The 13,666-nt window shown below is 36.7% G+C and overlaps 1 protein-coding gene across 2 annotated transcripts in view; it reads left to right on the forward strand.

Moving 5' to 3' along the window:
* RASA2 (RAS p21 protein activator 2) overlaps positions 1–13,249 on the forward strand; it is a 123,848-nt gene extending 110,599 nt beyond the window's left edge. For both annotated transcript variants that reach the window (XM_058730068.1, XM_058730069.1), the window contains exons 20-24: positions 4,557–4,639; positions 5,891–6,099; positions 6,796–6,899; positions 7,252–7,441; positions 10,127–13,249. In XM_058730068.1, the coding sequence (XP_058586051.1) occupies positions 4,557–4,639; positions 5,891–6,099; positions 6,796–6,899; positions 7,252–7,441; positions 10,127–10,157 (617 nt within the window). In that variant the 3' untranslated portion in view covers positions 10,158–13,249. The remainder of the gene's footprint in view (positions 1–4,556; positions 4,640–5,890; positions 6,100–6,795; positions 6,900–7,251; positions 7,442–10,126) is intronic.
* Positions 13,250–13,666: the final 417 nt, after the last annotated feature.

The raw sequence follows: 13,666 nt of genomic DNA on the forward strand, positions 1-13,666 counted from the left end.
TTCAGATTCTGTGTCTCCCTCTCTCTCTTCCCCCTCCGCTCGCACTCTGTCTCTCTGTCTCTGTCTCTCAAAAAAGAAATAAACATTAAAATAAAAGGCATACATAGGATATCCTAAGGAATCTTCCAAACAATACTTGAACCAATAAGTGGAGGCCTTGAGATACAAGATTCATATATATAAACCAATTGTATTTCTATAAACCAGAAGGAAACTGCTAGAAAATGAAATCTTTAAAATACCATTTACAGGGGCGTCTGGGTGGCTCAGTTGGTTAAGTGTTGGACTCTTGGTTTTGGCTCAGGTCATGAATTCGAGCCCTACATCAGGTTGTGTGCTAACATCATGGAACCTGCTTAGAATTCTCTCTCTCCTTCTTTCTCTGCACTTCCCTCGCTTGCTCTCTCTGCCTCTCTCAAAATGAATAAATAAAACTTAAAAAAAATTTTTTTAATAAAAAAATACCATTTACAGTAGCAGCTCCCCTCTTCCCCCCCCCCCAAAAAAAAACTATTTAGCAATAAATTTAACCTAGGAAGTACAAGACCTATGCACTGAAAACAACAGAACATTACTGAGATAAAATAAAGAAGACATAAAGGAGACCTACATCATGTTTGTGAACTGGAAGATTCAGTATTTTTTAAGAAGTCACTTCTCAAATTTACCTCTCCAATTCATCTTGATTGTAACACAGTGCTACTCCAAATATCAGCAAGCTTTTTTTGTCATATTCACAAAGTTGTAAGATCACTAATTCTGGGGCATTTTCATCACCCCAGAAGGAAACTCTATGCCCATTAGAAGTCACTCATCATTCCTCCCTTCTCCCAGCTCCTAACAACTATCTGTTTACTTTCTGTGTCTATGGATTTGCCTGTGCTGGGGATTTCATATAAATGGACTCATAAAATATATAGCCTTTTGTGACTGACTTTTTTCACTTAGCATGTTTTCTAAGCTCATCAATGATATAGGCTGAGTCAGTGCTTTATTCCTTTTATGACTAAATCCATTGTATGGATATAAGCCAAATCTTGTTTATCCATTAATAAGTTGGACATTTAGATTGTTGCCAATTTTTTACTATTATGAGCAATTCTGCTGTGAACATTTGTATGGACATATGTTTTTTATTCTCTTGGGTGTGTGTATACCTAGAGATGGAATTGATGAGTCATATGGTAACTCTTTTTGGTAGAAATAATGGAGATTTTAACTGAAACCGGGTTTCATTCATCTAATAGGGAAACTTAATGCACTAACATTTATTACGATTATTATGATTACTGCTTTGTTTTGTGCTTTCTGTTTACTAGGCTTTTCTGTTTATTGGGTTTATTTTCCTTTTCCTGCCTTTTTATTGTAATAATCAGGCCCATGCACGTTCTTGATTGCGTGCTCGTACGCTCTGTCTCATGAGAGAATTTGGGCATATTTCAACTCTGCAGTTGTTAACAGACAAATTTAAACTTCCATGTTTATCTTAATGTCTACAGTTAATCAAAGTCCCCACTCAGGAAAAGAACCGTAGGATGCTTTCAATTCATTATTTTCCCAAACTAATGGGAAAGCTAATGACTCCCTAATGAAGTCATCCAAAATGTAATACTAGGTTCTCATTTTTCTTTTAACTTTATATGCTACATTTTAATGATTTTCTATCCATGCTTAACGGTTTTGCTGATTTCTTTACCCAGCAATATTTCTTGCATAACATATTTTCCTTTTCCTGCATTTATTTTTTATTTTGCAGGAGTGCTTCCTCAAAGAATTATTTCAATAGGCTTATGGCTGATAATTGTTCTGGGTCTTTGCGTATTAAAAAACCATGTATTTTACCCTTACTCTTCAATGATAGTGAGACTGGATTTAAAATTTTCCCTCAGAACTTGGAAGATACTACTTAATGGTTTCCTAGTTTACATTTTTGCTGGTGAGAATTTTGATATCAATCTGATTCTGTCTTGATTCTTCTCCCTAGAAACTTTTAGGACTTTCTTTAGTCTTCAAGTGCTAATATTTGACTCCCTAGTATGAGGTAATGGTCTTTTTCTTTCCATCCTGCTCAGCACTTGGGTCCTTTCAATCTGAAGATTGCTATTTTTATCTCTGGGACATTTCCATTGGTAATTTTCTCCGGAACACTCTTTCCGTTCTGCTTCTGGAATTCTTATCAGGTATTGAAACTTCTAAATCTGTCCATCATGGCTCTTCTTTTAATTTTTTGTGTCTTTATTCTTTTGTACTGTATTTTTGGAGAGCCCTCAGTGAAATCTCCTCTTTTACTAATTCAACTTGCAATTCATTTCAGTTAATATTGCTAACTATGAAGTTAACTCTAACGACATCATGATAGTATGTGTGCCTGGGAGCAATGTGTTTTCTCTACAAATGCTGTTATAGTTTGCCCAGAAATGAACAAATCCAGCAATTAATTCCAGGGTGTGTGAATGCTTTATGTATAAAATAAATCTAAAGATAGAAACTTCCTGCAAAAATATAAAATTATCTGGAATTTCTATGGTGCTACTCCATGTAGATCAGTACCCAAAGGAAATTTATTATACCCTTCATTTCCTTAAATGTTATCCTCTTTGTTGCGTCTGTGTGTCTCCTTCAGGGTGCTGATATTCCTCATTGTTTGGTGATCTTTTTGGTGATTTGCTCATCTTTATGTTTTTACAGTCTGTTCACCTGCTTGAGTGTTCAGTAGCCTCCTGCCAATGATTGTGAGGGAAGTACAGGACAAGCTGCCAAGGGGCAAGGCTGCTGGTGCTTGTCTTCTGGTGTGGATGCTCTCCTTCCCTCTGAGGGTCAGCGACTACCTGTGACATAGTACCGTGGTTGCAGCCCCAGTAGGCATCATTACTGCTAGAGCCTGGAACATGCACCCCTGTTGACTGCTGCTTAGTACAGTCTGAGGGAGGGGGAGCTCCCCCAGATGCAGCTTACCTATTAATCATCTCCATGTATGTCTGAGTGTGTGTGTGTGTGTGTGTGTGTGTCCATCCTTGTGTCTCCAGTCCCCAGCTGTCTGTGTCCCTTGACTCTGGCTTGAAGCTCTCTTCTAACTACTACTTTTGCAGATGTCTTTTCCTTCATCTGGTTCCGGCTGTGGCTTCCTTCAGTTTACTCTTCCCTCCCTCTCCCTCCCCCCCGCTGCCATAAATTTGATCTTGTCTGCTTCCAGGAAACTGCTGATAGTCTTTTCTTATTTTTCTCTTGCACTTATGATTTGTATTTGTTGAATTTAAATGTTTTCTGAGAAAAGTTTTCCTTAACTACCCAATTTAAAGTCACTTCCCAGTTGCCTTCTAGTATATCACCTCAGGTTATTTTCATTGTAACATTTATCTCGACCTAATACTTGTCTTTTACCAGTCTTTCTAGACCTAAGCGCAAACTTCATTAGGGGTCTTAGATAATCTGTTTACTACTGTATCCAAAGTGGTTAGAACAGTGTCTGGTATATAGTAGGCATTAAATGTATGATAGTTGAATTAAGTAACTTTATCTTTTTAAAAAAATGTTACATCACATCTGCTTGAATTACACAAATTTTAGATTTTACACCAGCAACCAGGCTTAACAAATATTTTAGGTTAACCTCTCTGCAAATATTTTAGGTTAACCTTTATTAACCAAATAACTGTCTTTGATTAGAAAGCTGTACATTAATCCATGGACCAGTACAAAGTGTAAAGGTCTTAACCTCCAGCACTTAAATACATATGTCATTAAACTCTGTGAGAATAAAAGCAAAGCTTTGATTTTACTAAGACCAACATTACAGAATGGCCAGGAAAAGTCATAACTATATTTGCTTATAGTTTCTATAAATATATGAGATACTGTCTATTCTGGTAAATTATAAATCGAAATACATCATATCATCATGATATGTTATAATGGAGCTCCTTTAGCAAACTCAGATTTCCAAATTCTTAAATTAGGTGAAGGATTCACTCTTCTAAATAAAAACTTTACTCTTGTTCCCTATATCTCTTAGAGTAAATTTGGTAGTTCTAGTCATCTGACCAGCCAGTATATGATAGTAATGAACAATTTTTCAATTTCAATCATAGTTTTCAGGGTCAACCCCTTAAATATTACACTATTAAAACAGAAAAATCTACTTAGGAACAGTCTGAGTCACTCCTTATGTGAGAACTCCCTGAAAGAAAATTCCATGTCTGGGCAAGTTTTTAGCAGGCCTCTACTGCTAAGTATAATATTTTTTCAGCCCCCATATAATTGTTTCAAAAGATAGTAACATTTCAATTTTCTACATTGAGATCAAATTTCTTCCCACATTTTTCTGTAAAAATTTTTTAAACTTTATATTGAAAAAAGTAAAGAGGAAGTCACTTTATAGAAAACAAGCAAAATTCATCTGTTCCATAAAACAAAGAATACTTAAATATGTATCATTCAGAAATCTTCAGATTATATTCCTGCTATGACGAGATGAGCTTAAACTTCACAGATTTAACCTCTCACATAATTCTGATGGAAATTATTTTAATCTTGTTCTACTTTTATTAATAATTTAGGCAAAGATGCAATTTATACAATTCCAGTGAAAAACATTCTTGCTGTAGAAAAACTGGAAGAGAGCTCTTTCAACAAGAAAAATGTAAGTTACATAAATATTATTTTTAAAGTTTTAAATGTATTGGTTGAAAATTTTTAAGAGATTGTTTTTATATTTGCCATTAATCATTAGTATTTTATAATTGCTGGCTAGAACTGTGTCTTAAAATTGTTCATTATTGCTCCTGAAACTAATGGAACATCATGTGTCCATTGTATTCAAATAAAAAACATTTTTTAAGGTTTATCTTTTAGAGAGAGTACAAGCGAGTGAGGGGCCAAAAGAGAGGAAGAGAGAGGATCCCAAGCAGACTCTGCACTGAAAGTGCAGAGCCTGATGCAGGGCTCAAACTCACGAACTCTGAGATCACTACCTAAGCCAAAATCAAGAGTTGGACACAACCGACTGAGCCACCCAGGCGCCCCAAATAAAAAATATTTTTAAATAAATAAATTGTCCATTATTGTTGATGCCTTATATAGTCTGTCTAGCCTATTAAAGGTACTTTCTCAGTACGTGCCTAATCTGACCTCTCAACTTGACATTCAAGTCTTTTTTTTTTTTTTTTTTTTTTTTTTGACATTCAAGTCTTTAATAATATAGTCCCAACCAATCTGTGCAATCTTATCTCCTGCGACCACTCAGTATATACTGTGTACTCAAACCAGTCAGGATGATTTCCTGTTTCTCTGTATTTCCCCACTGCTTTGTCCTTAGTTATACTTTTTCCTCCATCTGCATTTCCCTCCCTTTATTACTGTTTATATGATAGAGTCCATTCTTTGGACATGTGTGGCTTCTAAAAATTATATTCTGTGGTACTACTTAGTACCACGTGACTCAGATTGTCCTTGGAACTCACTTACTTGAAAAGTAACCATTCATGGGGCATCTGGGTGGCTCAGTCAGTTAAGTGTCTGCCTTCTGCTCAGGTCATGATCTCGTGGCTCGTGAGTTCGAGCCCCTCATTGGGCTCTATGCTGAGAGCTCAGAGCCTAGAGCCTACTACAGATTCTGTGTCTGTCTGTCTGTCTCTCTCTCTCTCTCTTTCTCTCTTTCTCTCTCTGTCTCTCTGTCTCTCTCTGCCCCTCCCCTGCTCACACTGTCTCTCTCAAAAATAAATGAATGTTAAAAAAAATTATAAATAAAAAAAAGAAAATAACAATTCATCAGCTACCTGAATAGCAGTTATCTAGCCAAGCAAACTATATTTCTTTTACATAACTTTTTCTGTTTGTACTGTGTTGGTTTTTAGACTCTGTTACTAACTTTTTATCTTAATTGCTTATGAAGATGTTCCAAGTAATACATATGGAGAAACCGCTCTATGTCCAGGCAAATAATTGTGTAGAAGCTAATGAATGGATAGACGTACTCTGCAGGGTCAGCCGATGCAATCAGAACAGGCTCAGTTTTTATCATCCCTCTGCGTATCTCAATGGAAACTGGCTCTGCTGTCTGGAGACCAGTGAAAGCGCTCTGGGCTGCAAGCCATGTACTGCGTAAGTTTCTTTCTCATTAAAAAAAGCAATGTTTCAAGTGTGGTATATGGACAGAAAGAAAAATTCTGCCATAAAGTAGAAGGAAGTACTGATACATGCTGCAACATGGATGGACCTTGAAAACATGCTAAGTGAAAGAAGCCAGACACAGAGGCCATATACTATATGATGGCATTTGTATAATGTATCCAGAGTAGGTAAATTTATAGACACAGAAAATAATTTAGTGGTTGTGACAGGCTAGAAGGAGGGAGATTTGGGGAGTGCTCATGGATACACTTCTTGGGGTGGTGAAAATTTTCTCCAGTGTGTGGCACAGGTCAAAAAATTGGGGTCAGGATGGGCAATTTTAAAATAGATACACAAGCCTGAGCAAGGAAGGACTTAGCATTCTCTTTCTGATTGCATGGAATAGCCATCGTAGGTAGCTGTGTCGACTTAAGTACTATATTGCTTTTGTGATGAAGCATAGGTGTTATGAAAATGATTTCTCTTTAGATTGGATTTGGATTAGAGTTGCATAATGACCAAAGCTCTCATGGCCCCGTTTTATTAGATTATCAGATGAGACTAGATTGCTGAGGTTCCTTCTGCGAAGTTCTGTGGTTCTGTTTTCTAGTCTCAAGCCACCAAAAGTTTTCAGCATGTTAACAAAGTGAAATTTTTCAATGTCTTTAATTTCATTTTTTACCACAGAGGTGTCCCTGCAGACATCCAAATAGATATTGATGAAGACAGAGAAACAGAAAGAATTTATTCCCTTTTTACCCTCAGTTTACTTAAGCTGCAGAAAATGGAAGGTAAATGTACAATTAAAATATTTTTATATAACCCATGATCCTTCATTACCAGGTACTGATATAATTGCTTTGGCATTGTCTTAACATTGAAAATACCCCTAGCTTTACCAAAATATTACTTATATGAACATTGATAAACTCTCAAGTGGGCGTTTTTCATAGATACTCATGAAAGTACTGTTTTTGCATATATGTGTTGTTTGTAATTAATAAAATGAAAGTATCTGGGTTGTCTGTGCATTTCCAGTGGGAAGTCTTCCCAGCTTGAAAAACTTGAAAAGTTCTTATGTATTCTAAAAATTACATTTGTGGAATTTAGTTTTCTGATCAGAGATTTTACTGCTCCTTGTAGAGGCTTGTGGAACTATAGCAGTCTATCAGGGACCACAGAAAGAGCCTGATGATTATTCTAACTTTGTAATTGAGGATTCTGTAACAACCTTTAAGACAATTCAGCAAATAAAAAGCATCATAGAGAAGCTAGATGAACCTCATGAAAAATATAGGAAGAAAAGATCAACTAGTGCAAAATATGGGAGCAAGTAAGTATTTTTAAGATACTCTAAACACATTTTTAAACATTGTTTGACCGTAAGAGACTCTTAAAAACTGAGACTAAACTGAGGGTTGATGGGGGTGAGGCAGAGGGGAAAGTGGGGATGGGCGCTGAGGAGGGCGCCTGTTGGGATGAGCACTGGGTGTTGTAGGGAAACCAGTTTGACAATAAATTTCATATTAAAAAAATAAATAAATATTGTCTGAGATTCCAACTACTACTAGGTATGTACAGCTGACGTGCAGGCCTCCTGCCTACCTTCATCTTTCAGGACCCAGCTCAGAACCTTTCTCTTGTGTGTTGTTCCCCTGTCCACTCACACAGTGATCTTTGTCTTTATAGTTTTGTTTGTATTGTTTCTTTATGTTGGTGCTGTACTTTATCACCACTTTTAATGTTAAAATTAATTATTCCATTAAATTGAATACTTAGTAGTTTTCGTTTTGTTTTTACTATTCCTCTTCCTTCTTAATATCTCTGACAGTGCCTTATACATACTAAGTACTAAAAAAAAAAAAACAGCTGTGAAAATGCTAGAAGTATTTTATAGTTGATTCTTTGGACTCATCTCAGATGTAGGTGGATATTACCATGGATAACAACAGCAACAACTAACATTTTATTAGAAGCTTAGTCCACCGCTGAGCGCTGTATATTATGTATACAGAGTTTTATATTTTACATCCTATCACTTATGTTGTTTTTAGAATCCCCATTGATGTGGCTTAACCAAAAGGACATGTTTCTACCTCACGAATAAAGTCCTGACTTCCATGGCTGGTTAGTTCAGCAACTCAGCACTGTCATCAAGGGCTATCCAGCCACCAACCCATCCTCAGCAGGATGGTTTCCGTCCTCCTCAAGCTTGTCCTCTTACGGTCACAGATGAGCTTCAGTAGTTCACTATTTTTATATAATATCCAGAGGCAGAAAGACCTATTTCCTTCTCACAAAGAAGAAAGAACCTTATCTAAAGTTACCCCCCGCCGCTTTCCCTGGGACACAGGTCTGCACTCTGATTCTGCACTTAGAATCAGAGTCATGTTCACACAGAGGTGAAGAGGAGAGGATGGTTCTTAGACCAGCAAATGAGTATTTGCCACACTGTGCACTCTCCCACTCATCCTCGCATCAGCCATGGTTATATTCCCATTTCATAGCTAGAGACACTGAGGCTCAGGGAAGTTAAGCGCTTTGCCCAGGGTCATACAGCTGATTAGTGAGGGAGCTTTGAATCCTTGTGCCACCATTTGAAGTATTCTTTTTTTTTTTTTTTTAATTTTTTTTTTTTCAACGTTTTTTATTTATTTTTGGGACAGAGAGAGACAGAGCATGAACGGGGGAGGGGCAGAGAGAGAGGGAGACACAGAATCGGGAACAGGCTCCAGGCATCAGCCCAGAGCCCGACGCGGGGCTCGAACTCACGGACCGCGAGATCGTGACCTGGCTGAAGTCGGACGCTTAACCGACTGCGCCACCCAGGCGCCCCTGAAGTATTCTTTAAAAATTACGTGATTATTGGGGCACCTGGCTGGCTTAGTCAGTTAAGCATCTGATGATTTCAGCTCAGGTCATAATCTCACAGTTTATGAGATCAAGGCCCGCATTGGGCTCCATGCTGAAAGTGCAGGGCCTGCTTGGGATTCATTCATTCGCATTCGCGCGCACGCTCTCTCTCTTTCTCTCTCTCTCCCTCCCTCTCTCCCTCCCTCTCTCTCCCTCCCCCTCTCCCCCTCTCCCTCCCTCCCTCTCTCCCTCCCTCTCTCCCTCCCTCTCTCCCCCTCTCCCTCTCTCCCTCCCTCTCTCCCTCCCTCTCTCCCTCTCTCTCCCTCTCTCTCCCTCTCTCTCCCTCTCCCTCTCCCTCTCTCTTCCTCCCTTCTTTGCTCCCTCCCTCTGCCTCTCCCCTGCACACATTCATTCTTTCTCAAAATAATTTTTTTTAAATAATGTGATTATTATATCTTTGATTTATGAACAATAAAAACAGTTTGACAGATGTAAATGTTTTTGTTCTCCCTGGATAGAAGGCTCAGTACGTTAGAAAGGTTATCGTAACCATCCACATCCTTTTTTTGTTTGTTTGTTTTTTTAAGTAGGCTCCATGCCCCCAATGATGAGGGGCTTGAACTCACAACCCTGAGGTCGAGACCTGAACCAAGATCAATAGTCAGACGCTTAACTGAATCCTGTCTTATCTATGTTAGTGTAATTGGCTCTCTTCCAACAGTGCTAAAACAAGTTTTCTTGGAGTCCCTGGAAATTTCCATCTGAGGTCCTAGCCAATGCTTGACCACCCTTCTTAAATAGTACCTATCCCCTCCCACACACACACTGTACCTTTTCCCAGCTTTATTTTTCTCTATTAAAAAATGCCAGTCTCTCTTGTACTAAATATCTTCCTTGTTTGTTTTACTTTCCCTGTGCCAGAAAGTAAGCTGTGGGAGAGCATGGTTTTGTCTATTTTGTTCACTACTGTACATAGCTTCTAGAATAGTGCCTTACATTTAAAAGGTGATCAGTAAATACTTGTTGAATTAATGAAATAAGCCTTGACCTGAGAGATTATCAGGGGAAAATTATAAATACTTAATGGATACTATGAGATAATTTGTCACTTTTTAAAGTGTTATATTTTCTGACTTTTGAAAAATGGTTTTCTTTTATTTTTTAGGGAAAATCCAATTGTAGGAAAAACATCTTAGAGTGTGACCAATTGATTCAGAAGAACTGGAAAATACTGTTTTTGTTGGAGTTTTTCAATTCATCATGTATTTTGTTCCTAGTATTTAAGAATGAACATTGGCTTCAGTGTCACCTGCATTCACATTGTATTTAATATTTAATAATTGAAAGTAACTGGGAATCCTGGTATTGATGCATTACTAGAGAATTTGAAATTCAAGATTCCCTTCATATCTTATGTGTCAAAAGCCATGCGTCTGCAACTTGTTTTTAATAGAAAGAATCTTCCTAAAGAAGCTTTGTAACAGAAGAACTCCTCCATAGCAAGAAACCATCTCTTCTTGTAACACTCCATGTTCTGTGGACTTTCACTACCATTAGTGCCTGCTCTATACTGCCAATGTTGTGTTTTACTAGAGAATCCCAATCCATGACAATTCAGAGCTTTCCATTTAGTTCATCTAGACCCTCCCTCTTCAAAAAAGAAAAAAAAAAGAGATTTTTCCTTTTGTCTGTTAGTCATTACAGATTACATTAGGGACTTTAGAAAACTGCCAGAGCATCCTTGAAGGTTGGTGGATCCTTTATGTCTATTTAAAGATGTAAACAGAACCCAGACAGGAGGAATCAGAGAACATATACTGTTTTGTGCATCTTGTTTACATTTGGGATGAGTGATGGCAGATGAAATACAATGAGATCACTAAATTTTTGTTGTTGTTTTAAATATCAGGTACTCATTTTCTTGATTTGAGAGTTCGAGTTAACATGACTTGTAAGGACGTCTCTTCTGAAAAAGAAGAGACCGGAAACAGTGAAAGACGGTGGTAGGAAAATCCCTTGACTTCACCCATTACTCTGCATTATTATCATAAGGGCCACCACCAGGACACCCTCCTCCTAGTGTGAGGTTGGGAGCTAACTCGAGAACAGTCACTCGGCGCACTTTAATAATCTGGGCTGCCCCAGATTATACTTTAGATACTCTGTGGTATCTAATCTTTATGATCAGTTGAATGATCAGTGTTTAAGTCTAGAAATAGTGCTTTCCTGAAAATGTTTATATTTCATTGCTGTTTTCTTATTGCCTGCTAGCCAAAAGGAGTGTGGGCAAGCAACTGTTTTAATTCTGTTTTTCCGTAATGATTTACTTTTATCCTAAAAACCATAATTGTATATAAGCATTTGAAGCAAGTTGCTTCCTTGAAGTTAAGAGGGATACACATTGCTTCATCAGTATTAAAAACCATGGTACTCTTATTCTGTCTTTTTAAATTTAAATCATTTTCTAAATGTGGTACTTTGAACCTTGGAGTATTTACATATTTCTGTTTAAAACTGTGACTTATCAATGTAAGTCTAGCTAGTAGTGCTTTTTTTGTTTTCCTGAGCATAAGCTAAACTTCAGGATATACTTTGCCAGTTATGTTATTGGTGAGTAGTTGTTTTTAAATTATATTATTACTAGGGAATTTTTTTAAAGACCATTGGCACACAATCAAAGTCGTTCCATAAATGATTATAACTGACCAATGTATTTCTCTAAATGACTTGTTAAAATCATTTGGTTTTATTTAAGAACCAGTCCTAGTCTCCATTATGGTAGGTTTATTCCTGGCCCATTTTAAAGACAAATTTGAAAGGTTCCTTTAAATTTTATGAGCTTGTATATTCCATAAATTACACTGATTTATCAATGTGAAAGAATTTAACCATTTAATAAATTTCTCATTGTTGAATTTCATTCAGATTGAAATGTCCTTTTAAGAGTCTCTGAGATGTCTACCTGAAAAGGACATGTGAGCATTGCCAATTACCACTTGTTACTCTTCAGTGGCTGTTTTAGCCCTCTGCTAGTTCTTCAAGGCAAAAGAAATATTTTTTTAATATTTCTGATATCAAATCCCCTATTATGGTAGTTTTTAAAGATTATGGCATTATCAAAGGGACCAAGGCTGTGTGTGAATACATGACTCTGAATTTGAAGGGAAGAGCTCAGTCATATAGTTATTTTTTTCACAGGACACTTTTAAACACCCTGTTTAACTGGAATTAACCGGTTTGGCACAGCCTAAAAAGAAGTAATGTGAAATTAAATTATTTTCTTTAAAAGTCTTCTGAAATAAAAGACCATGTCAGTAGGATCTTAGGATAACCTAGGTACTTGCTTCCAAGGGCCTCATCCCTCTGTTGTTACTTAGGAGTACTTTGGTTTCTGCTATGTTGTGATGTGCTTTCTCTGCCTTTTCCACACTTGAAAACTACATGGCAGCTCACTTCACCCTAAAAACCTGAAAACGCCTAGAAGGACAGAAAAGGATGATTTGGAAAAATGCTTGCCATAAATGCCAGTTCTGGTTCTTAGTTTAGCCATTTTCATCAGTTGCGATTTTGGCGATCTGTTGTTATTGTTTGTTCTGGTTTTTTTTTTAGTTTGGTTTTTTAATGTCATTTAGTAAGATGATGGCAATAGCAAAGTTTTTTACTCCCAGGAATATAAATTTATCAAGTTGAATGATTTTATTTGCCAAAGAAATATGTTTTAATATCACGGGTAATGGCTAAGTGTCAAAACTAGGTTTTCCCTTATCATAAAAGAAAAGTGATGAATGATGTGGCTTTTATTTGTTTCTGAAGCCTGATTTCATTCATAGACTCATTAGTGCCAGGTTTTAGAGAACAGACTTTTTTCTTTTTCTTTCTTTTTGCTTTTTTTGTTTTTTTTTTTTTTTTTTAGTAAAAGCACCTTTAATTTGTTCTAACGGTACATCCTGTAATGACAATGCTACAAAGCCTTTTAGGTGTCCTTACAGTATGTGAAAAATACAGGACTCATTCTAGAGTTAAATTACCTGTCATGACTGATATTATTGGCTTCCATTTTTATTAACTTGGAAATTAATATGTTGCTGGTAAATATTGGTTTTTACAGTGTCCAGTTTGAAAATATAAGTTATCAAAACTTAATGTAGTGAATTTGTGTAACCATGTTGTATTGTTGAGAATGTATTTTTATTTAAATTTTATTTTCTTATCAAGAGTATTAATAAAAATTAAAAACTTTTGTAACTGTCGCTTGGAAATAACTCAAATAAATTACAAGAAGCCTGTCTATTCTTTGTGAGACCTCACTTTCTTACTGGTTTCAGAATTCTGCTTGTTTAAAATTATTATACCTTACCTGTTAGTAAGGGAATAGCAAATTTGAGAACTCCTCAGGAACAAAAAAGAATAAAGCAATCTGGAAAGAGCTCAGATTCTTTTCTTGCACTTAACTAGGCTGATTTTTGATGCACTATGGTCCTTAATTTGCTTATTCATTCAACAGACTTGTTTTGAGGACCTACAGAGTGGAGGCACCATGCAGGATTCCTTCATTCCCGATAGCCAGGCACGTCTGGTATACAGGAATATATTCCCCTCCTGTCTAGGTAAGTTGTTTAGAGCTGACTTTTTCAGCCTATGTTAGACTTGAAAAAAAAAAAAAAATTTTTTTTTTTTAAATATTTATTTCTGAGGAAAAGACAGC

This window comes from Neofelis nebulosa, chromosome 5, assembly GCF_028018385.1.
Source record: "Neofelis nebulosa isolate mNeoNeb1 chromosome 5, mNeoNeb1.pri, whole genome shotgun sequence".
NCBI lineage: Eukaryota > Metazoa > Chordata > Mammalia > Carnivora > Felidae > Neofelis > Neofelis nebulosa.